Source organism: Denticeps clupeoides, chromosome 6, assembly GCF_900700375.1.
Source record: "Denticeps clupeoides chromosome 6, fDenClu1.1, whole genome shotgun sequence".
NCBI classification, from domain to species: domain Eukaryota; kingdom Metazoa; phylum Chordata; class Actinopteri; order Clupeiformes; family Denticipitidae; genus Denticeps; species Denticeps clupeoides.
This window is the reverse complement of record NC_041712.1, coordinates 24262024-24286089: the sequence shown is the minus strand read 5'-3', so window position 1 is coordinate 24286089 and position 24066 is coordinate 24262024. Positions and strand designations below refer to the sequence as shown.

Sequence of the window (24066 nt, the reverse complement as noted above, 5' to 3'; positions counted from 1 at the left end):
CGCCCCGCAGCACCGCGCGCATGCGTGCAAAATGGCATTCTTTGCGCGTTAACGCGGGAGCCAATGAAATCGCGCGTATCGCCACTTTCGGCCGCCTCCACCCCACGCCGCTCCCGCCCCTTCCGACCATATGTGGTAACCGGAGGGCGGGGCCCGCAGCGGCGGGGAGGGGCCCGCCGCGACTGACCGCGCGTTCCCGCAATCGCAGCGCGGCTCGCGCGGGTCACGTCGACGTATATAAGCCGCTCCCGCGGCGCGCTTCGCCCTTTGTGATAATGTCGGCAGATTATGAAGAGAGGTGAGGCGACGGTCGCGCACAGACGCCTTTCCACGCCTTTCATTTTTGCAGTTTGTCGTTGTCATTAACCCGCGTACAGTATGAATGCCGTTTAAATAAAAAAAAAATGGAAGTCAGAACGCCCCTTTGTATGTCGGCATGTCGGCCTTCTCGTTTCCCGTCAGAACGCGGTGTTGCGCAAGGCCTGTCCCCGCTAGCATGCTGCTAACTCCCCGGCCCCCACGTCCTAAATTTAGCCGCCGGCCCCCCACGGGTCGTGACTGTCACACGTAGACGCCGTAATCCGAGCGGTTTATTCGAGTTATTTTTCCGCATACTGTAATGGCCCAGAACGGGCAGTCCGTCCTCTGGCGTCGACGTGGACCGCGTTCTGTCGGGATCGTCACTTGTAGATCCGAACCGCGCGTTTATTTCGTGCCAGTATTATGAGTTATTTGTGCGGTTCGGGGATGGTTTACGAGAGACGGCGCTTCACGCAGCGCCGCATGGCTCGCTGAGGGTGGGTGGTTCCCCGCCGTAACCACCCACCCGGGCCCTGCGCGCCCGGTTCTGCTCCCGGATCAGTGGGAACATGGCCGCCGACGAAATGTCGGGCGTGAGCTCCGTGTGTGGCCACTTTCACCCGATTATCTGTGCTCGTAGGTGCCGTGTTAATTTTTCTTCCGTTCTTTTACAGACCCAGAGACAATGGCCCAGAGGGCATGGAGCCCGACGGTGTCATTGAGGTATTTCCCTGCGCCAGAATCTCCCCCAGGACGCACCCCCTTTTGGTGCTGAGCGCAGCTTTTTCTTTTTTCCCCCGCAGAGCAACTGGCATGAAATTGTGGACAGTTTCGATGACATGAACCTGCGCGAGACCCTTCTCAGGGGCATCTATGCATATGGTTTCGAGAAGCCTTCTGCCATCCAGCAGAGAGCCATTCTCCCTTGTATCAAGGGTGAGCGGCTGCCGCACTGCGTGCATGCTTTGGCCGTGATCGATGTCGCAATTTTACTTATTTGTTTGTTTGTTTTTTTTTTTCCCGGTCCTCCGGTAGGATATGATGTCATTGCACAGGCCCAGTCAGGCACGGGCAAGACCGCTACCTTTGCCATCTCGATCCTGCAGCAGATTGACGTGGATCTGAGAGGCACGCAAGCGCTGGTCCTGGCCCCGACCCGCGAGTTGGCTCAGCAGGTCCGCCCGGTCCGCCCGTTAACACTACTGCTTCCTGGGTGTGCGCCCAGTGCCTTCCTTCGGACACGGTCCTGTGCCTGCCATGAAATCTCTGCGTCTTGTGTGTCCTTGCAGATCCAGAAAGTCATTCTGGCGCTGGGTGACTACATGGGTGCTTCGTGCCATGCCTGCATTGGCGGGACCAACGTGCGCAACGAAGTGCAGAAGCTGCAGGCGGAGGCTCCGCATATAGTGGTGGGCACACCGGGCCGTGTGTTCGACATGCTCAACCGCAGGTTTTTGGGTCCGTGTTCATTACTGTTATTAAGTAAAGTGAAGTGATTTGTCACTTGTGATACACAGCAGCACAGCACACGGTGCACACAGTGAAATTTGCCCTCTGCATTTAACCATCACCCTGAGTGAGCAGTGGGCAGCCATGACAGGCGCCCGGGGAGCAGTGTGTGGGGACGGTGCTTTGCTCAGTGGCGCCTTGGCGGATCGGGATTCGAACCGGCAACCTTCTGATTACGGGGCCGCTTCTTTAACCGCTAGGCCACCACTGCCACAAACAGCACAGCTGCATTGGCCGGGAATTGAACCCGGGCCTCCCGCGTGGCAGGCGAGAATTATACCACTGATCTACCAATGCATTATTGCTGCGGTCTTCTAGCCTGCACCTTGTATGGAAATGTCTGTGTGTGTGTGTGTGTGTGTCTCCTCTAGCCTCCAAGTACATCAAGATGTTTGTGCTGGATGAAGCAGACGAAATGCTGAGCCGTGGGTTCAAGGACCAGATTTACGAGATTTTCCAGAAGCTGACCTCCAACATACAGGTGACCGATGAAGCCTGGATGCCTGTTCTGCGTAATAGTTTTTTTGTTGTTGAACTGCTTAGAATGGGATCTTTTTTGTTTGGTTTTCTGCCATACACAAAATTGTGGGTTGTTTGCACTTTCAACCTGCTCTTTATTTATTTATTTATTTATCTACCTATCTATCTTTTTATTTATTTATTTATTTTGGGTGCCTGTTTAGTGCCAGGTCTGTGGTTTCACTAACACCTGTCTGACTCTAGGTGGTGCTGCTGTCTGCTACTATGCCTGCTGAGGTGCTAGATGTCACCACCAAGTTCATGCGAGAACCCATTCGCATCCTGGTCAAGAAGGAGGAGCTCACCCTGGAGGGTATCCGGCAGTTCTACATCAACGTAGAGAAGGAGGTACGAGCGAGCCAGTCCGAACCGAGAACTACCGCAGGGAGTGAAACAGTAACGACTGCATTTGGATGTCGATGTTTTGACTTACATTTGCAGCATCTGGCAGATGTTCTTGTCCAGAGTGACTTGCATAATTGCTTTTAAATACCCATTATTGAAATCAGTCATTAGGTTCACTACAGAATCCAACCTCTTTATATATATATATATATGTGTGTGTGTGTGTGTGTGTGTGTGTGTGTGTGTGTGTGTGTGTGCATACGAATGATTTTGATAGGGGTTGAAATGTCTAGTACAACAGTTTGCACAGTATACCGTATATTGAAATAATGTTTCACACAGAACTCTTAATACACTCCAGCACGTTCACTTTCAGTCACTTCTGGACTCGATGCCCCCAAAACCCTTGCACAAACTCTTTTACTCTTGCACAATCTTTTTACTTTTTACTTTGACTTCACTCATTTGCACACCTTCACCCTACCTGTTGAACATATTTTATGTTAAAAACAAAAGTGTAATATTTGGTTTAGTTTACAATATTTGCATATTGGTTCATTGTATTGCAATATTTGCAATACTGTGCAATCGCTGCATATCATACTGTGTACGACTGTATGTGACAAATCACGTTAGAATTTTGAATTTAAGACCCCACCATAGTGCAATCATAAAAAAAAAATAGATATGTCTATATACACTGTTGCGTGTTCCATAAGGATATTTGGCACGTCTCTTTTGGATATAGAGCACGTCTCAAGTATGTCCTGGTTCCTTCAGGTCCTGCATGGCACCAGCTCTGTACCAATAGGTTTTTTTTCCCTGATCCTGAACTGGGTTGTAGTAGGCAGAGAGGTTGAATGGGGGCTTTTAAATTAAGTTAAACCCCCTGATGTGCAGGACCAGTGCCCTCCGCTGTTTCTGCTAGCTCTCCACCTCGACAGTGCTTTCAGTTCGTCTAGCTACACCTATGGCTCTCCTCCTTACTTGCAGGAGTGGAAGCTGGACACCCTGTGTGACCTCTACGAAACCCTGACCATCACTCAGGCGGTCATCTTTATCAACACTCGTCGAAAGGTGGACTGGCTGACTGAAAAGATGCACGCCCGGGACTTTACTGTCTCTGCCCTGGTATACAGCCTCCCTCTCCGCAACGCTTTCAGTTCGCTTCTCAACCTGGTCTCTATGCGCTCATTCAACTCAGTTTAGCTTCTTATGCATCTTTATTCCTTTCATATCATATCGTAATACTTTGCAAACATCTGTTAGTGGTGGTATATTTTTCAAGCATTAACATGAACGTTTTTTTCAAGTTAAGGCCTTAAAGATATTGAATTATCTTACATTTTGATAACTAAACCAGGTAAATAGATTAATAAACGCCTCGATGCAACGTCATTTATCCAATTCGAACGAACCAGGCAACGTTCACGCTGCTTGACGACACTGTCAGAGATGCGACTCGTAATCTGAGAATAGGAAATATATAGTGCTTCGTATTTTAAATGCCGGTACTCGGTGAAGGAGTCCTACCGTTCAAGGAGTCCACGATGTCGCGCAGCAGGGCAGGTGAAGGGGTGAACGCGTCGGGTCCGGCGGGGCATTTTCACGTGTGGTGTGTTTAACCCGTTTCTGCGACAGTTTCAGACATATGAATCCAGGAAGTAAAACGTCAAGGCCAGAGAGAAACTCCGCCCGCTTACAGGTGAAAATAATGTCAACTTGAAGAATCTTCACATCCATACCTTCCAAGATTAAAAAAAAAAAAAAAAAAGTGATTTTTAGCACTGAGCTTTGATGCTGAGCAATTTTGGTGTTTATGAGATGTTTAGCGTTGGGGTGTCAAAATGTTTAAGATGTAGCGGGTTTGGTGCATTTACATTTACATTATTTACCAGACGCCCTTATCCAGAGTGACTTACGATCAGTAGTTACAGGGACAGTCCCCCCCTGAAGCAACTTAGGTTTAAGTGTCTTGCTCAGGGACATGATGGTAGTAAGTGGGATTTGAACCTGGGTTCAAACAACTCACGCCTTGCTAGAAACGTCAGCGTTAAGTCACTGTTCAGCGTATCAGTGCTTCGAAGGGAACTTCGTAACATCCTGCCCAAATTTCAGGTGATTTTGGTTAACCTTGTCGAGCACAGTATGGAAAACCAAAAGCTCGTCCTCTCTGCGACCAGTTGGTGGCGCTTTGCAAAACCGGCGCAGTTTTTACGTGGGTGTGACCAGGGAGTCGACATGAATGTGCAATTTGATTGTGCAAAATTAAGCGTATTTTGAGCATAGGGAAGGCTCCAATAATAATGATTATCCTTACAAATACAATAGGGCCTTTGTCCCTGTAGGACTTGGGCCCTTCGTATGCCAGGAAAGGTGCAACGCTGCTCATAAATTTTAGGCCTTTAACCCTGAATCGGTGTGATTTTGTGAGAATCGCGTGGTGTAACGGCCGTTTTATTTCGCCCCCCAGCATGGTGATATGGACCAAAAAGAGCGGGACCTGATCATGAGGGAGTTTCGTTCGGGATCCAGCAGGGTCCTCATCACCACCGATCTGCTGGTGAGTGAAATTTTGTACGAATTTGACCCCGGCTCCGGGCCCCCGGGGTTCCCTGTCTCCTGAGCGGACCTCCGTGCTCAGGTGGGAGTATAGATCCCTGGCAGACGAATCGGGACTGTTCTCCACTGCGGCTGGGTCCCTCCCGTCCCTCCCCGCAACTATGAAACAGCCCACAGGACGTTTTCCAGAATCCGGATGTTCTACGGCGTGTCTCCTCATGTCTCCACAGGCCCGCGGTATTGACGTGCAGCAGGTATCTTTGGTGATCAACTACGATCTGCCCACCAACCGAGAGAACTACATTCACAGGTATCAGCGGGGTCACGACCTCCTGCACGAGTTCACGCTGACGAGTTGCTGCTAGTCTCACTGACAGCTCTGCCCGTTTTGCAGGATTGGGAGGGGCGGACGTTTTGGCAGAAAGGGCGTGGCCATCAACATGGTGACTGAGGATGACAAGCGCACCCTGCGTGACATCGAGACCTTCTACAACACCACCGTCGAGGAGATGCCCATGAACGTGGCCGATCTCATCTAGGCCAGCGCCGGCCCCACCCCGAAATCGCCCCTCTCTAAACGCTCCTATCGGTTCACCGCTCACCCTGTCCACGCCCCCTCGAATTTATGCTCTTAAACAGGGGGGAGGTCTGAGAAGCTCTGTCCATTCTTCTCCTTTAAGGTGTTGGGACATGAATGAATTGCCTCTCTTCCTCCGCTCTTGGAATAAAAAGAAAGTTTATGCTTGGATCGACTCGGCCACCCCCGTCCTTTCTCAGCCCTTACCGTGCGTCGTCTTTTTAAATGTTTGTGCCCTGACTCGCCCTGTACCTGTGCTTTCCGGGTTCCAGCGTGGCTCGTGTTGACCGCTGCTGGCCCGGTGCTGGTTCTGCTCGCGACATAGTCGCCGCACCTTTTTTTTTTTTTTTTTTTTTTTTTTTTTAAATAAATATCTATATAAAAGCTCAGCGCTTTTAATCCGAATCGCAGTTTTCATGATTTCGAAGCAGAGGGAGGGGGAGCAAAGTATGATTTAAATATTTTTGGTCCACTCGTTTTAATTTTCCGGGCACCCCAGTGTACAGTAAAGGTCTCAGAAATGCGTCCCTGGGATTAATATATGAATAGAAATGAATAAATATTGGATTCCGTTATAAGAAAGATTTTTGTATGCCCGTCAAATTAATTTTTTTCTTTTCTTTATTGTAAACTTGAAATGGGGAGGGTTTCTAAAATAAATATACTATAATAAAGCATGACTTTTTATTTTGCAATAATCCATTAACCCAGGCAGAGGTAAGCGTTACTCCCTAAATTCTTCATCCATAAACACAGACATGTCATGCGTCTAAAGGTCTTGCCGATTTTTCCCCAGTGCTCGGTGTATTACCAGATCAGCGTCTGCAGAATACATGCAGCCCTGACTCTACACAGTGGCCCCAGATCTGCATTAAGACCGCCCACGAAGCCCCGCCCACTTCCCCCCACGTCAGCGTTCTATTTTGCTTACCGAGGTGCCGTCCTAGGAACCTGGACCACCAGACTCCTACCTCCCTGCTAGTCTTCCTGTAACCGCGCGGTTCCTGTAGTGGCCGCCAGGTGGCGTCACAGCACTGGTGCGTTGTTGCTCAGGGACACGATGGTAGTAAGCTGGTTCATAGGCGAGTGTGTTACCCACTAAGCTACTACCACCCCATTTCACATAAGTAACCCTAACTATAGTTACATTTTTAAAAATCAAAATAAAGCATTTACTCGAGGCTCGGATCATTTCAAATCTGCGTTAATAACACTGAAACTGAAGTGCGATAAAGTACAGAGTTAATGAACCATTAATAATAATAAAAAGCTTCTGCTTTGGCTCGGAGTGATGACATCATCTCCCACAGTGCAGCAGGCCTGCGCAGGGCCACGCACTACCCTGATGCAGAAAAAACTACAACATTCTATAATTCTAAAGTGTATAAAAATATTAATGTCACATGCTGCCACTTTCAGCAATGCAACTGTTAGATTTAGAACGTTACAGATTAAATAAATTCATTCTCACGTACGCAGAACATATACATAAACAGCAGTCCCAACACTAGTGAGTGTTAAACACTGATCTGTGTTCAGTTAATACTGGCATATTTGCTCTATATTCGTGTGTTAACATACTTTTAATTAATTAAATGCTGAATGAAGATTTTACCTAACTGGATTTTTTTATAGTGAAGCATCAACAAGAGTTTTCAGATATATATATATATAAAATATATAGTGAAAACACCTGTTGATACTTGTTTTTAAATATATATTTTATATATGTTTTTCGCAGAAATGCTTCACACAGTTTTTTTTTTTCCCCGCGCGCGAAGCATTTCCGCGATTTCTCGCGCTGTGTAGGTGGCCCAAACTCCGCTCTCTCTCCATCCCGGCCACCCCATCCTCCAACTCAAGCCCCCATCACCTGCCCCCTCCTCCGGTAGCAGCTCTGTTTGTGGGCCGGGGTGAGTGGGGCTCGTAAAGGGTCACCCCGGCCAGTGATGGATGGCTGGGAGACCACGGCCGCCATTTGCATAAGAAGAGCAGCCCGAGCGGGCCTGAATAGAGGGCCTTTTAGTCTACTTGTCATTGAAAAGCTTAAGAACTTTCTCCTCCTAGCGACCCCCCCCCCCCCCCCCCCTTCTTTCTCTTTCTGTCCTCCAGCTCAACCCGGGCCCTTCCCCTCCCTCCGATCATCCCCTCTTTTCTTTTCACCTCCTCACTTCATTCTCCTCTCCCCCTTTATCCCCAGCGTCCAATCTGTCATCCCCCCGTCCCCTGTCCCGTGTGAGTATGATGTCGGCCGCTTTCAGGGCCGCTCCGTTTTGGCCCCTCGCTCGCGGCCCCACTTAAATTTTGATTTGATTGTCGACACAGCGCCGGGAGACATCGGTGCGTTTCCTCTCTTCTTTTTTTTCCCCTTCTTTCTGCTTTGGCTTATGAGACTGATCCCATACATGACAATGAAGCCGGCACAATGGCGGCGGCACACTCCATATTCACACTCGGCATAAAGTAAGGTTAATTGCTCAATAAGTGTGTAACAATAACAGGGACGAGGGGAAGGACAGTCGGCGGCGGGATTACTCCCGTCCTCGGCTTTTTATTTTACGTGTAAAACGTCGGAGGCCTCCGATTTCATCCCGGCACGTGGCACCGCCGCGCAATGTCACTCCAGCGCGTCGGGTCGGGTTTTTACCCGGATGCAGCCGAGCTGCGAGTGAAAGGCCCCCGGGGCGCAGCGCCGCATGCACATACTAATGTGCGATGGGTGGAGGGGCCCGGCGGGGGGCCAGGTGGGCTCGCATGTACGCCCATTGTCCGTATGTTTATGTGGCGCCGCGGCGACAATGGAGGCGCAAAGTGGCGACCGTGGAAACCTAACGGGCCTCGCCCGGCGAGGTGCTAAGGAGGGAGCGCTCGCACCTCCGCCTCCCTACGGTAGCTGGGCCCGGCGAGGTGGGAATCAGGCGACGCCCCGCACCATGCACACGCATTTTACACAGTTTTGGTGAATCACACACATATATATATATAAAAAAAAACAGAAATTGTGCTAATTGTACACCAACAAATGGCCAAAACTGTCAAATGAAGATCAATGTGTTGTGAAGTGAAGTGATTGTCACATGTGCACATGGTGCACACAGTGAAATGTGTCCTCTGCATTTAACCATCACCCTGAGTGAGCAGTGGGCAGCCATGACAGGCGCCCGGGGAGCAGTGTGTGGGGACGGTGCTTTGCTCACTGGCACCTTGGTGGATCGGGATTCGAACCAGCAACCTTCTGATTACGGGGCCGCTTCATTATCCGCTAGGCCACCACTGGCCCAAAAATTCACAAAAATTCACAGGGCCTGGCGAAACCATGACAACCATGCCACTGAGCAAAGCACCGTCCCCACATGCTGCTTCCCGGTTGCCTGTCATGGCTGCCCACTGTTCACTCAGGGTGATGGGTTAAATGCAGAGGACAAATTTCACTGTGCGCACCGTGTGCTGTGCTGCCGTGTATCACAAGTGACAATCACTTCACTTTAATACCGTTCAATAAAAACATAATCTGAAGGCTGCACGATCCGTGGCAGCATGAGAATGAGAGATTCCATCCACCAGGGTCGTCCGAGGTCCACACCCGTCCCGGTTTGGTGAGTTTTGGTTTTACTGATCGGAATCGTGGTGAACAGGGGACGAAATTATAATAAAAAGAGCAGCATTTTCATGTCCTTTTTTAATTGTCAGACACCACAGGCCACAGCCGCGGCGTCACATTGGGGGGCTTTTTTCTGCTACAAGAGAACATTAGAAGGACGAACGTGACGGGCTGTTCTTACCGTTCTCTAGTCTGCAGTAACGCGTCAATTATTGGACATGATGGCATCCTGGCGGGTAACACACTCGTCCATCAACCAGGACTATCGAATAGAGGAAATTTAAACACAAAACCCACCAAGTCACATCATCGCCTGAGTGTCACGTTGTTGTGTGCAATATTCAGTAATAAATCCAAAATTCGTTCTTTATCGTCGGTGTAGCAATGAGACGTCGTACAAAGTTTTTATCGTCAATGAAATAAAAACCAAACACAATTAGTCAAGTAAAGACTAAAATAGGTAATAAAATCTACATTTATGGCTTCAGAAAAATTGTGGACTGGAATTTCAAAAAACAATAAATCAACCCACAGTCTCAGGTTCAAACCCCACTTCCTACCATCGTGTCCCAGAGCAAGACACTCAACCCTGAGTGTCTCCAGGGTGAGGACTGTCCCAGTAACTACAGATTGTAAGTCACTTACTGTAAATGTTGTAAGTGTATGAACCAGAAGACCACAAAGTCCCAGGTTCAAATCCCACTTCCTACCATCGTGTCCGTGAGCAAGACACTTAACCCCAGTGTCCCCAGGGGAACACTGTCCCTTTAACTACTGATTCTAAGGGCGTCGTACATGCCAGGTGTGTATTGATGTACGCTGATATTCACTCTCTGATGATGATGATGATGAAACAGCACCGGCTGTCTTCATCACAGCAGATTCACGACTTCTGGAACGAACTTGGTGCTTGAAAAGTGCGTAAAAAGTGTGTTTTGGACACAAAGTTCGTTCCAAGAGTTGCTGGAAAGGACAAAGAGGAGCGACCGCGACTCAAATGAATAGAACAAAGTACACCATGACGGCATGTGCGAGTTTTTATATCTCCGGACCTGTCCTGCCTGAGTCCTCCTCCACGTCCACTGATCCCAGATCAGGTGACAGCTGTCTCCAGGCCAGGTCGCTTTGTGCCTGTCCAGCTGGTTCTCCTGTCGGGATGGGGGGGGGGGGGGGCTGTAAGAAACTTTCTTCCCCCTCCCACGCAGGAACCTCCCCCTATCGGCTCCAGCGCCGTTCTGAGCTCGCCGCGCCCCTCCTTTGGTGATGCAAATGAGGCGCTCGGAGGAGGACCGGGCCGCTCCAGTCCTTCAGCCCGCAGATCCCGCGTCATGTACAGCGTGATGGAGCACGACCTGAAGGCGCCGGTCCCGCCGCACCAGGCCGCCGCCGCCGCCGCCGGCCCGGACCCCATGGACAAGGTCAAGCGGCCCATGAACGCCTTCATGGTCTGGTCCCGCGGCCAGCGGCGCAAGATGGCCCAGGAGAACCCCAAGATGCACAACTCGGAGATCAGCAAGCGCCTGGGCGCCGAGTGGAAGCTGCTGGCCGACGCCGAGAAGCGGCCCTTCATCGACGAGGCCAAGCGCCTGCGGGCCCTGCACATGAAGGAGTACCCCGACTACAAGTACAAGCCGCGGCGCAAGACCAAGCCCGTCCTGAAGAAGGACGGCCCGGGGACCAAGTACCCGCTGGCCGCCGCGCAGGGCCCCGGCGGGAGTCCCCGGATGGACAGCTACGGCTGGGGCCACACGGGCGGCTACGCGGGCGTGCAGGGCGACGCCCTGGGCTACGGCCAGCAGCTCCACCGCTACGACCTGTCCGCGCTGCAGTACCCGCCGGCGATGGCCGCGGCGCAGCCGTACATGGGCGGGGCCAACTCGTACAGGTACGTCGAGTCGTACAGGTCCGGGGAGGGGGGGGGGGTGAGGCGACGTCCGGGGGTGTCACTGTTCACGTCGCGTTAACGCTTCTGTTGTCTCTGCAGCCAGATGTCCTACGGCAGCGGCCCGCAGCAGGCCATGGTGAAGCCGGACCCGGTGTCCCATTCACCGACCGGGGGCCCCGGTCACCAGAGGGGCCCCCTGCAGGGGGACCTGAGGGACATGATCAGCATGTACATCCCGGGCGGCGACACCGCCGACGCGGTGGTCCAGAGGGGCTACACCAACATCCAGCAACACTACCTGGGCGGCACCGCGCCTCTCACCCACATATGACCCCATTAGCAGCTCAGGTGCCCTCTCCGGCGAGGAGGCCTCCGGTCCGGCCCCGTGGCCCGGGCCCCGCCCGGCTGACCGGCCATGGCACGACAAGAAGACGCAGAGGCGACCCGGTCACTTTTCCTGCCCGCGGTGAAGTGGGGGCGAACTCTGAACTGGCCAGACACTAAAGCACAAGGCGGCATATTCCCGGTGCCTTCGGGCCCCACGTCGGGCTATTTTGCGGAAGCCAGGGCCCGTCCTGGTGTGCAGCTGGACGGTAGACCTGATGGGTACACACACATGTTCACTGCATGATGCTGGGTCCCCTCAGCACCCCGATTTCACACTTTTCTACGTGGTTTATGACACGGCGCGCCGGGCCCGACTCGGTCTGGGACAATAGTGGTAGTTCGTCTTCGTTTCGTAGTTGAGCCCTTTTCCGGGCTCCAGAATGAGTTTAACAGGAACATTTAGGTCTCTGCTGTGCTGCTGTTTTTTTATTTAGTTTTTTTTTTCTGATTAGAAATGCAAAATAATAATTTCAATAATTCATGTAGTTTTTTTTTTGTCTGATTTAAATTATAAATTGAGACTACTGACTGTAGAGTCTTCCTGCGTCCAAAAAGTGACCTTCCCGATGAAGGGGGTTTACAAGCTGTACTTTATATTAAAATAATGGACCGAGTGGATGGATGGACGTGTTGGTTTGCTGCTTCTGATGTGTGCTTGTATAATCCTTTATTGCCCTTATAATAAGGGACATTTATTTCTTGTGTAAAAAGAGAAAACGAACAAAAAAAAATAATAAAGAAATGTATTATTTTTTGTAAACGTTTGTCTGTCTTTTTTTCTGCACCCATCACGTTTTCTATCAATTTTTAAGTTTTAATAGGTGGAAATGAGGAGAGTTGGATTGTAACGAGCGTCTCCGTTAAATATAAAGGCACGAACTTGTCCGGATTTGGCGCGTAAAGGCACGAACTTGTCCGGATTTGGCGCGTAAAGGCGCGAACTTGTCCGGATTTGGCGCGTAAAGGCGCGTCCGAGCCCCGGGAGAAGGTGACGGGGACCAGGGGGACCAGGGGGCGCAGGAGTCGCGGGTACCCGGCCCGCACCCCCCTCCGGAGCGGCGCGTAATTGGCCGCCTCGGCCCCCGCTTTGTGCCGCCGCCTTTCAGCGGGCAGGTGCGCGCAGTAAAAGCCGCGGTTCTCAGCGCCTCTTACGGCCGCCATTGTCCTCCCTTTCTCTCGGAACCCCGCCGGGCAGAAAATTAGCGTCGCATTGAGGTGGCCCCCGTCTCCAGGCCGGGCTTAACCCTCTCGCTGCCCCGCTCCATTCTCATGGAAATGGTCCAGTCGGGAGCGGCTAATCGCGGGGGAAGGGGAGGGAACGGCCCGGACTCCGAGCACAACTTTGACTTTTCGGTCTTGTATGAGTCGCATCACCCTGCGTGCTCGTTGCCATCATGATTATTATTATCGCAGAATGAAATGCATATAAAATATACATCGCAGCCTGACGTGGTCCCGCCTTCTGGCACTTCACCACACTCAGGGGGAGGAAGGAGTTAATAAAGGAGCCGGATCTAAATAACAACTCGAAAGTCTGAGAGTTTGGGTGAGAGGAAGGGTGGGGGTTGAAGAGAGAGAGAGAGAGAGGTGATGGGTGGGTGGGTGGGGGGGTGCAAGTGGGATTTTCCTGCTGAAAGCATCAGATCTCTTAGCAACAGGCCCAGGCCTCCACAGGTTGTTTCCCGGACAACTTCAACCCCCCCAAACCCACTCGAGGGTCCGGGGGACAGAAGATCCGCTCTCTCTCAACACTAGATGCTGTCACATTCCGAAACACACTCGCGCTTTTCTTTTAAATCCGACCGGCAAACACGCATTTTTAATGCCGATTTAATTGAACCTCCAGATCTGGCGAGCGTCTCAGTGGCTCTTTATTATTTACATTTACGGCGTTTACCAGACGCCCTCGTCCAGAGCGCCTTGGGGTCAGTAGTGACGGGGACAGTGTCCTGCTCAGGTGGGGTTTATAAGCCAGTGTCTTACCCACCAGGCCGCTACGTCTCCTGTTTGGACGTCACGTTGGACTCCGGGCCGAAGGCGTGTCACAAGGCAGAGACGCTCCCTGACGCCAAACCCAAACAACATTCCCTGTGTGTGTGTGTGTGTGTGTGTATGGCAGGGAGTGTGTGTGCGGCTGTCACGCTCCAGTGCCGAGGTCACAACCGGGGGCCGGATCAGCTGCATACCTCCGCCCACCTGTCACCGTGCGCAGGGTGCAGGTTCGGGCGGAGATACGGCGCCGTGTTTTGTCTGGCCCGTCTGGCGAGCGCTATTTCAGGAACCAGCAGGTGCGAGGGCGCAGGCGGCATCACCGATCGTCCGGGCCTGATATCTGCAGGGCCTGTCCTCACATCACAGAGTAATCCCGTTGTTGCTAAATGAAGGATTATCCCGGGAGGGACCCCTGGGACCCCTGGGACCCTCAACACTCTGCTCCAAGCCCTTCCCAGTCCTCCCACGTCACACTCCGACAGGTCCGAGAGGCCCAGGATCACCTGGAACCCGGCGTGGGGGACGTGGGGGCCGAGTGGGATTAGGATATTGATCGGCGGCAGATGTCGCCGCATTCAGGGATCAGAGGGCTCCTGCCTGCACACATAATAACATAATAACACTCATTTCGTATGATCTCACGCTAAATCCTCTCCAGGGCATTATTCCATTAGCATGAAAAAAGGTCCGATGTTTTAGTTTTTCTCTTTATAATTGGTTAACGCGCTTGAAATTAAGTTATTTAAATATATTAAAGTAAGTTAACTTTATCTTAACCAAGCAATTCTGTTTTGAAAAGTTTATATGTAATTTGTATTTCTTACATGCACATCCATTAAACACGTCCTTCATGCTTCATGTTGTAAAAATATAGATTTAATGTATTTTCCCAGCAGAGTACAATTTAAAGACAAAGTAAAATATATATTTTTGTAAAATATCTTTATTTACAAGTTAACATTAAAAATAAAATAGATAAAGACTAAGAACTATGTGGTAGTAGCCTAGTGGATAACACACTCGCCTATGAACCAGAAGACCCGGGTTCGAATCCCACTTACTACCATTGTGTCCCTGAGCAAAACACTTAACCCTAAGTTGCTCCAGGAAGACTGTCCCTGTAACTACTGGTTGTAAGTCTCTCTGGATAAGGGCGTCTGATAAATGCTGTAAATGTAAATGTAAATATGTATAGTTAATGAACGAAACACAACACACACACTTGCCTCCCATTGGAATCAGTCAACACAAACTAGTTTTTCATTTACTCAGTTAAGTAACACATATTTACATTTTTTTATGAGCTAATGAAAATCAAAAATATCAAATTATTATCATTTGACCTGCGATCAACCAAAAAATTCATACTTTTTTATGGCTCTATAAAAAAAACGAATGAAAAGATTTTGTGCCTTTTTTCCGCAGTTGTTCACGAGTGCACACAACGTGTGGAGAACCTGGTAGTTCCTGACGAGCAGGACAGGCAGGGGGACCGAATCTGTCTGGGACTGTCATTCTCTCGCGGCGCTCAGATCGAGGCAGATATGGCCCGACATTCAGAAGTCCAAGGCCAGACCTCCCAAGATGAGGGGAGAGATTACATCTTCCGCCTCTCTAATTCGCTCCAATCAAACAGCAGGGCCGAGTAACACTCGAATTACAATAATCACAAATCTTATCACTAACACTACAGGCCAGGAGACTGGGCCCAAACCCACATAAAAATTATATTTATATAATATACATACACCTTTAAAGTGTTATTACAAGAAAACACAGTAAACACTTAAAAGAAATGTAAGTGGCTGGTAGGTGAAGTGTAGAGTTAACATCATCATCACCTCGTCTTCGTCACAGCAGATTCATTTACGTTTACAGCATTTACCAGACATCCTTATCCAGAGTGACTTACAGTCAGTAGTTACAGGGACAGTCCCCCCCTGGAGACACTCAGGGTTAAGTGTCTTGCTCAGGGACAGATTGGTAGTAAGTGGGGTCTTCTGGTTTGTAACACATTTTAAAAAGCATCATTCGTTTGTGTGTTTATTCATTTTTGATTTTCCAGATTTCATATGAAAGGTCAGTAACGGCATCACAGACATTTCATGAATGACAACGTTGCCGTTGTACTGTCCCTACTTCTGATCTTCTTCTTCCTCATTCCTTTTACAACGGTCTTTAAAAGAACGAAGAACAGAAATATATATATACACACACACACACACACACACGGAAATGCCTGGAAAAGATATTTTATTTAGCATTTAGAATCTTCTTTTATTCTTAAACAAAGTAACAGTCCGAACGGGGTAATATTCTGGCCCCCGGTGCCCCGGCCAGGAGTTCGCTGCCCTCTGGCGTCACTCACAGGAACCACACCCAGTTTTACTCCTTAAAACCCAGACAGATATGAAGCGCATGCAAACATAAAAAAAAAAAAAAGAAAAGTTATTACAGACAAAATACTGACTTATTAATACTAATATCCTTAGAGAACAAGAGAGAGGGGGACCCTGGGGATTCAGAGCTGACATTGTCTAGTTTGGGCCGCTCTGTCGGAGATATAAAACCCGTATTTAACCGCGTGGGAGGCGAACACGAACCAGTCACCGAGTTCCTGGTCGGGCCCGGCCCTGTTCCCAGCGTAAAAACTGACCAAAAACGTCACTCCTGATGGGTGCCACGCCCGTTTCTCTGTGGGTCGACCGTCGGCCTGCTGCAGGCTGCCTCCTCTACTGGGTTTTCGGTTTGCCAGCCGGAGACGTGTTCCGGTAGAGGAGCACCTGGGCCGCGACGAGTCCGCAGCTCGCGCTGGCCAGGGCATGGGTGAGGGTGGCGAAGGTCTGGCCAGACTCCTGCGAGACGGGAGCAGACGCTCAAGCTTTTTATTGGCGCCCGCGAGTAAAGCAGGTGCAGAAGAGAGGTACGCGCCTGAAAGGAGGTGTAAACTCGCGCCAGGGACCCGGTGAAGACGAGGAAGACGGAGACAGCCGAGAGCTGGCCTGTGCTCCCCCTCCAGTAATTACTGCCGGCCTGAACGAGCTGTGGACACGCGTGGAAAGAAGTTGCAGATGCACGCGAACACAGACATAGCCATTTATTCAGCAAACATACAGTACAGGCCAGAAGTTTGGACGCCTTCTCATTCATTTACATTTACAGCATTTATCAGACGCCCTTAACCAGAGCGACTTACAATCAGTAGTTACAGGGGACAGCCCCCCCCTGGAGCAACTTAGGGTTAAGTGTCTTGCTCAGGGACACAATGGTAGTAAGTGGGATTTGAACCTGGGACTTCTGGTTCATAGGTGAGCGTGTTACCCACTAGGCTACTACCACCCCTATTCGACGCGTTTTCTTTATTTTCATGGTCATTTACGTTGGTAGATTCTCACTGAAGGCATCAAAACTATGAATGAACACATGTGGAGTTCAGTATTTAACAAAAAAAGGTGAAATAAGTGAAAACATGTTTTATATTCTAGTTTCTTTGCTCTGATTCCTGCTTTGCACACTCTTGGCATTCTCTCCATGAGCTTCAAGAGGTCGTCACCTGAAATGCTTCTCCAACAGTCTTGAAGGAGTTCCCAGAGGTGTTCAGCACTTGTTGGTCCAGCTCACCCCAAACCATCTGGATTGGGTTCAGGTCCGGTGACTGTGGAGGTCAGGTCTCCACTTTTTGTTAAGTACAGAACTCCACATGTGTTCATTCATAGTTTTGATGCCTTCAGTGAGAATCTACCAACGTAAATGGTCATGAAAATTAAGAAAACATGTTGAATGAGAAGGTGTCCAAACTTTTGGCCTGTACTGTACTTTTCAAACCAGAATCACTCTTATGGACTAATAGTGTTTCATCAGGCGTTGAACACAATTCTAACACTTTTATAATAAAATGAACATGATACTGCATATTGCCCAGTATATCCCAGGCATTGACCGCTCTTTCCATCAGCACATACCCTGCTCGCCATGATGACCAGCACCTCAAATTCCCACACCAGAAGAACAGCGCTCTTGGGTGCCACACGCAGGGTCAGGACGTACATGAGGATGCCGTAGACCACGAGGAACAGCAGCCCTGCAGGGTGGTCCGAGCAGGAGAACATTCAGTGCCTGAACGGCAGGGCTGTACTGAGATCGGAGGAGGTGGGAGAGTCAAACCTTTCGTTGTCTTTCCACCGTAGTGCAATGTCAGAAAAACCAGAAGAGCTGCCTGGACCAACACAAACAGGCGATCACCCCAAGCACTAGAGAAACACACACACACACACACACACACACACACACACACACACACACACACACACACACACACATATACCTTTACAGCTGTGCATTTTATAAAAACAACATTCAACAGTCCTTAATAAGTTGAAATGACTTGTGTTTTCATACATACACACTCCCAGCCTAAATAACAGGCCGGAAGGAACTTTTAACTTTAGAATTTTAGAACTACATCGCGGTAAATGCAGCCGCGACGGGCGGAGGGATATTTAAACTCCAGAGCGGGCCGGAACTAGTTGTCCCGCGATGGCGCCGGCCGCTGCGCGGTAATAATAGAGAAAGAAAGCGCCGAAGCCGGCGACGTACCCGACGGGGAAGCGGTGCGCCGTGCAGTACAGCACGCAGCCGGAGCCGGCGAGCAGCTGCAGCAGGGCGGAGGTCAGGCTCAGGCCGCGGGCGCTGCGGCCTCGGAGCAGCCTGGCGATCTGCGGCAGCGGCGCTGCGGGCACAGAGGGGTGGTGGCGGGGTCAAAGGTCGCGGGCGAGCGCGATGCCAGCCACGTGGCCTGGACAGCGCCAGACTCACCCACGACGGTGCCCAGGAAGATCCACAGGCCCACGGTCCGGTTCAGGACGATCTTCAGACACGGAACTGTAAACGGGCGCAGAGCCGGAGCGTCACACGTTACGCTGGCGTCACACGCAGGAGCGTTTTACTCCGACTCACCGTGCGCCGGGTTGAGGTGGACGAAGAACTGGTCGTAGCATTTCTCGGGCATGAAGAAGGTGAGGAGGAAGTCTCTGGCGGCGGCCATGGTCCAGCGCCCCAAAAACCCGCTTTTTAGCAGCCGAGCAGGAACACGAGAACCCAACAGGACGGTTAGAAAAAAAAAAGATCACTTTATGTACATAGAATTTATTACCATTGCGCAATAAACCGTGTCCCAGTCACCAAATAAAACTTCTGTTTTTCCTCTCCCGAAAGTCCACAAAAAGGGGCGTGGATCACAGCCACTTCCTGTTGGAACTTGTTGCCATGACGACGACACCGAGGCCCTCGTAATTGATTTATGGATGAGCCTTATCTGTGCAGGAATTTTGGAGCGGACCTCGGTCTGTGTGCGTGTTGTAAATTCGGTTTCGCGGGATGTCCCGTTACTAAGTGGTTTCGGAGGCCACTCGGACATGTTTACCCTGCGGTGACTAACGCTGGCATGTCACCGTGCCCCCGGCGCGTCACACACCTTCCCCAGCGCTCTCTGGGACCTCAGACCCTCCCGCGGCCCCACACCTTTTTTTTTTTATCAGTGTGTAGGTGTCTGTTTACCTCGGAGAGGCCAGATGGACACGTTCAGGCGCCAGTTAATCTTTAACCTTTAGAGCCCAGCGCCGTCCCGCTTGGTGCCATAATATCAGGGTCTGAGCGCGAAACAATGGAGACGTTCGAACCGCGTTTCCTCCGATAAGGCCAACACACCAATGCACACACCATTAACACACCAATCATCTCCCGCCCGAACGGGTCCCTCGCAGGCCTGTACGAGCCACATAGATGTTTTTTGGGTTTTTTTTTTAACCCACAGTGATGGTTATGACCCTGTTTTACATTATCAGGTACAATGATGTCCAAAAAGTCCCACCTGCTGGAGCTCTCTACTTAGAGACTGTTGTAGATCGTTAAGATCTTCTTGCTGTTCAACTGTAGACATGAAAACTCCAGAGGGCTCAAAATATCACGCAGTTTCATTAAACCTTTTTCATCCGTGTAGAAATTCCAGGTCAGCTGGTTAGATGATGACAGTGAGTCACATGCCGCAACCCGGTTCGCCGGACGGCCACAGGCCCCTCCCACCCCGTATTTAACCCCCGAACTGGGGCGGCGAGCCTCAGACGCCCGCCAGCACGTTCCTCGGCCCGCGCCATGTGTACAGGCAAGTGTGCGCGGTGCATCGGGGCCACGCTCTACCCGCTGGCCGTCATCTCCATCGTCTGCAACGTCATCCTGTTCTTCCCCGGCTGGGACGTCAAGTACGCCCAGGATGGACACCTCACCGAGGAGGTCAAGTACATGGGCGGTCTGGTGGGCGGGGGCGTACTGGTGAGTGTTCTGATCCTGGGCCTGCTCTGCCTCTATCATTTCTAAACGTCGCCCCTTCTTATAAAATGATAAGGCCGCGAGGTTCCTCCCGAAATCCTCCCGGAACAGCGCTGGGTGAGACGTGGGCGGGGTGGAATTTTTTTCGCTTTGATTTAGGCTGGACGTTTGACACAAAGGAGGCTCTTCATCCCGCTGAAAACGGCCCGTTTGCTTTACCGCGCTGCCATGCAGACTAGTTTAAATCTAGTTAGGCGATTAGCTTGATGAGGTTAGAAGGTTCTGCTGGGCTGGAAGTGGAACGTGGGGAGTGGAGAAGTTTGTCGCTTTAGTGCCACGGTACTTTAGAAGCGTCTGTTTGGTTGGGTTACATGGCTGTAATGTTATATAATTATATGACAGGGTTCCATATGACATTTATTAATATATATATATATATATATGTGTGTGTTACATACATATGGTGGTGTCCTGTAGGTGCTGGTTCCTGCCTTCCACATTCACCTGACCGGAAAAGGAGGATGTTGCGCCAACCGCTGTGGGGTGAGTGCACGGCAGGAAGTGCATAAATATGCGATAATACATGTATGATAAATACACTTATAATATATAATATATAATCATGCACAGTGTCTAGTTACACTACAGAGCGTTACAGGATTATTCTTATGGGAATATTGAGGGATTAAGAACCATATGGGCTTTAAAGACGCGTGTACGTTTAATTTTTACTAATGGAATGTTGGTTTTTACTTTCGTGCATAGTTGGCAAAAAGAGTTGTCCCTTATGTCCATGGTGCTGTGCGTGCTGACCACGCCCTCACCCTGGTCTCTGCAGATGTTTCTGTCCATAGCCTTCGCGGCGCTCGGGGTGGCTGGCGCCCTCTACAGCTTCGTGGTGGCGATGCTTGGTCTGATAAATGGCCCCCTCTGCAAGGTGCTCCTCATATGGGTCACCCCGTTTAAAGAAAGGTGAGCAGAATACCCCCCCCCCCACCCCCGTTTTCCAGCGTGGCCCCTCCCCCGCTGACGCCGGCCCCGCCTCTTCCTGCAGGGACAGCAGCTACCTGAACGACCGCGACTCCTGGGGCCTGTGCACCGAGCCCAACAACGTGGTGGAGTTCAACGTGGGCCTGTTCGGCACGCTGCTGGCGGCCAGCAGCCTGCAGGTGGTGCTCTGCGGCGTCCAGATGGTCAACGGCCTGTTCGGCTGCCTCTGCGGGACCTGCAACAGCAAAGGGGTGGGGCTCTCGCGCCGAACAGCGCGTCCGTACACCCGTACACACGAACACGAACCGAAATTCATTCCACTTCTTCCCTGCAGCCTCTGTAGGGGGGACTCCAGGTGACAAGCAGTTCAGCAGCGCCATCCTGTGGCCAGGTGCAGAGATACACCACGCCCGTTCTACTGTCCAACAACATATATATTTTATTTTTTTCCAGAAAGGCAATGTTTCTGTTTCTTGTAAATATTTCTTGGAATATTCACGGCTTGGTGTTATGTAGATATTACTGGGATTGTGTACAATGTGGTATTTTCTACCCGTACAGATTTAAACTAATAAAAAAAAAAATAATAATACAATACGAGTCCTGTGATTCCTGCACTGAACCTCGAGCCGGCGGCCACCGCAGAGACAGGAAGTCACAACAGCGCAGCGGGTCTGTGGGACAGACCCCTCACAAAATGAAACTGGCGACAAGCCTGACACTTTAGAGCGGGGTGACGAGTCCGTCTTTCCGTTCTGCTCGGAACAGGCGACCCTCCGAAACACGTCACCACGCACGCGGCGGCCCTGATGGCCCGAGCGAGTAAAGAGGTCCAGAAAGCGATCGTGAAGCTCTGGCCCGTCACCGATAACTGCTGAGCCTGGTTCGTGCCTGTGCAGAGCAGGCCAAGCCCCACTTCCTCTGGTGAAACGTTTCATCTGGCCACAGCGGTTGCGCAGCGCGCCTCCATCTCACTCCTGGGCCGAAGCTGGTGGCGGGGAGGCGAGGTCAGCAGGAGGGGGACAGGAGTCCGGCGCGGCTGATGCCGCGGATGTGGTGGTGAGGCAGTTTGCAACAGGAAGCAGACGCGTTCACTACACACACACACACACACACACACACACCGCACCACCAGATGCCTGATTTCAGGCCTCTTCTAAAGGTAAGTCGAACTTCTTACAGGGGGCTTTCCGTATTTCTGCGAACCCTGAAAGGTTTTTTTTTTTTTTTTTCGGGATTCAGAAATCTGATTGGAATTTCCAGCAGATGAGCAGAAGGTTGTTCAACCGGATTCTCCTCACAAGACAACAGGTTTGTAGGAACAGCAGGGAAATAACTGCATTTACATTTACAGCATTCACCAGACGCCCTCATCCAGAGCGACAGTCAGTAGTTACAGGGACAGTCCCCTCCTGGAGACACTCAGGGTTAAGTGTCCTGCTCAGGGACACAATGGTAGTAAGTGGGATTTGAACCTGGGTCTTCTGGTTCACAGGCGAGTGTGTTACCCACTAGGCTACTTCCACCCTATGATAAATGCTGTAAATGTAAATAACTGACTTCGCGGTTATGTCCGGCTCCATTACAAATGTAAGGATATTATAAAAGATTATTTTATCGTTTCCTCGTATTTCATGGCTTTGAGGGGGAAAAAAGTTTCAGTCCAGTCCATTACTGATTTAATTTCTCTTCCCTCTCAAAAATCTGCTCTATTCATTAGATGCTTTTGTGTAGTGATGAAGATCTCACCCGATCTTCATATCCGTATACCAACAAATACTGTTCAATAGAGAAAAAAAATTCAGGAATATTTTTTTTTGTAAATATGAAAAAAAAAACGAAAACACATTACGCCTCTGAACACTCAATAATGTTCCCATTTCAAAATACGTAATGAAACGAATGGAATTTTATTGGAATGAGTGTTGGAATAAGTGCGTCTGGGATCCTCATTGGTGAAATCATTTTAATAATTCCTTTTATTTCATGGCATTGAGAAATACTGTACGGATTAAATCTTAATTCCCACTCCAAAAAATCTGCTCTATTCACATTATTTCACCATTTCATGACACTTTATGAAACGGTGCTTTTATTTTACAGACTAAGATTAAAGCGTAAATTGAATAAAATGATTAAAACCCGGCAGCGTTTGGGTGTGGTTTCTCCTGAGGTATTGAAATTTGTATTATTATTTAAATGCAGACCCTTTCATTCTCGTGGTCTTTGTTAAGGCGGGTGTGGATTCTAAAATGACGAGACGGAAGGAAAATGAATTTATTTTCAAGCTGCTGTGAGTATCTCTGCAGAAATACCTCAGAAGTCTGGCCGGGTCTGAAGAGGAGCTGTTGAGGTGAAGGTGTGAATGTTGCTCTTCACACCTCCGTCCAGGCCAAATTTCACATTCGCACGAACTCTTACGGAGTGGTCAGTGGTGTGGAGGGCAGGGGTCAAGCTTTCCACAGTAGCTCCTTTGGGTTTGTTTCATGAGAAGTCTGGAACTTTCTGGTTGAAGCCCAGGACGACCTGAGGGCCTGAGCGGGGTTCTCGTCTCTGTCTGAAGGCATGGTGGCCATGGTGGGCCTGCAGGGAGGACTCCTGCTCGCCGCGTCCCTGGCGTCTCTGGGCGTCGCCGGCGCCGTGTGCCTGTGGTGCAGACGGAGATCCAGTGAGTTGTCCTGCACGTCCACGTCCAGCCACGCGCTCGGCCGTGTTAACCCTCTCTCCTCTCACAGAGATTCTACAAGAAGAGAACCAACTCTACGACCCACAAGTGATGTAAGGCTGAATTTTTTAAACTCAAAATCTATAGAAACCGAACGAGAATTGCTGGTGTCCTCTTGTAAGTCGCTTTGGATAAAAGCGTCTGCCAAGTAAAGTAAAGTAAAGTAAAGGTGATCACGTATGCTGTTTCTCAGCCACAGGGGAGGAAGTATGTTTGCAGTGACGAGGTCAAAAACAGGTACAGTTATTGATTAATTTTTTTTATGCTTTATGTGGTGCAGCAGCTTCACCATCTTCCACCATGGAAAACGTTAACATTATTTCACCCAGTTTTGACTGCAGAAAACATTA

General features: G+C 50.2%; 4 protein-coding genes and 1 non-coding gene across 6 annotated transcripts; 3 read left to right on the top strand and 2 right to left on the bottom strand.

Moving 5' to 3' along the window:
- Positions 1–233: 233 nt before the first annotated feature.
- LOC114793024 (eukaryotic initiation factor 4A-I-like) lies at positions 234–5983 on the top strand. The gene is made up of 11 exons (XM_028984617.1): positions 234–298; positions 975–1023; positions 1104–1236; positions 1336–1475; positions 1590–1758; positions 2181–2290; positions 2533–2676; positions 3667–3804; positions 5147–5236; positions 5466–5545; positions 5630–5983. The coding sequence occupies exons 1-11, from the start codon at positions 276–278 to the stop codon at positions 5772–5774; spliced, it is 1221 nt and encodes a 406-aa protein (XP_028840450.1). The 5' UTR covers positions 234–275; the 3' UTR covers positions 5775–5983.
- On the bottom strand, positions 2036–2106 carry trnag-gcc (transfer RNA glycine (anticodon GCC)). Its single transcript has one exon. It is a non-coding gene; the product is annotated as a tRNA-Gly (tRNA).
- A 4726-nt stretch (positions 5984–10709) lies between the features above and the next one.
- LOC114791910 (transcription factor Sox-19a-like) lies at positions 10710–12445 on the top strand. Its single transcript, XM_028982460.1, has 2 exons — positions 10710–11298; positions 11398–12445. The coding sequence occupies exons 1-2, from the start codon at positions 10742–10744 to the stop codon at positions 11627–11629; spliced, it is 789 nt and encodes a 262-aa protein (XP_028838293.1). The 5' UTR covers positions 10710–10741; the 3' UTR covers positions 11630–12445.
- A 3468-nt stretch (positions 12446–15913) lies between these two features.
- On the bottom strand, positions 15914–20935 carry LOC114791911 (mannose-P-dolichol utilization defect 1 protein-like). 2 transcript variants are annotated; one of them, XM_028982462.1, is made up of 9 exons: positions 20826–20935; positions 20460–20537; positions 18634–18743; positions 18493–18558; positions 18274–18406; positions 17842–17927; positions 17640–17758; positions 16609–16719; positions 15914–16532 (listed from the first exon to the last, which is right to left on the bottom strand). In XM_028982462.1, the coding sequence occupies exons 3-9, from the start codon at positions 18719–18721 to the stop codon at positions 16410–16412; spliced, it is 726 nt and encodes a 241-aa protein (XP_028838295.1). In that variant the 5' UTR covers positions 18722–18743; positions 20460–20537; positions 20826–20935; the 3' UTR covers positions 15914–16409. The 2 variants fall into 2 exon arrangements, with proteins under 2 accessions (XP_028838295.1, XP_028838294.1); XM_028982461.1 differs by lacking the exons at positions 20460–20537; positions 20826–20935 and adding an exon at positions 18859–18900.
- LOC114791912 (transmembrane 4 L6 family member 1-like) lies at positions 18196–21586 on the top strand. Its single transcript, XM_028982463.1, has 6 exons — positions 18196–18692; positions 19676–20004; positions 20479–20544; positions 20840–20973; positions 21056–21242; positions 21326–21586. Exons 2-6 carry the CDS (start codon positions 19828–19830, stop codon positions 21332–21334), a joined length of 573 nt encoding a protein of 190 aa, XP_028838296.1. The 5' UTR covers positions 18196–18692; positions 19676–19827; the 3' UTR covers positions 21335–21586.
- The last annotated feature ends 2480 nt before the right edge of the window (positions 21587–24066 follow it).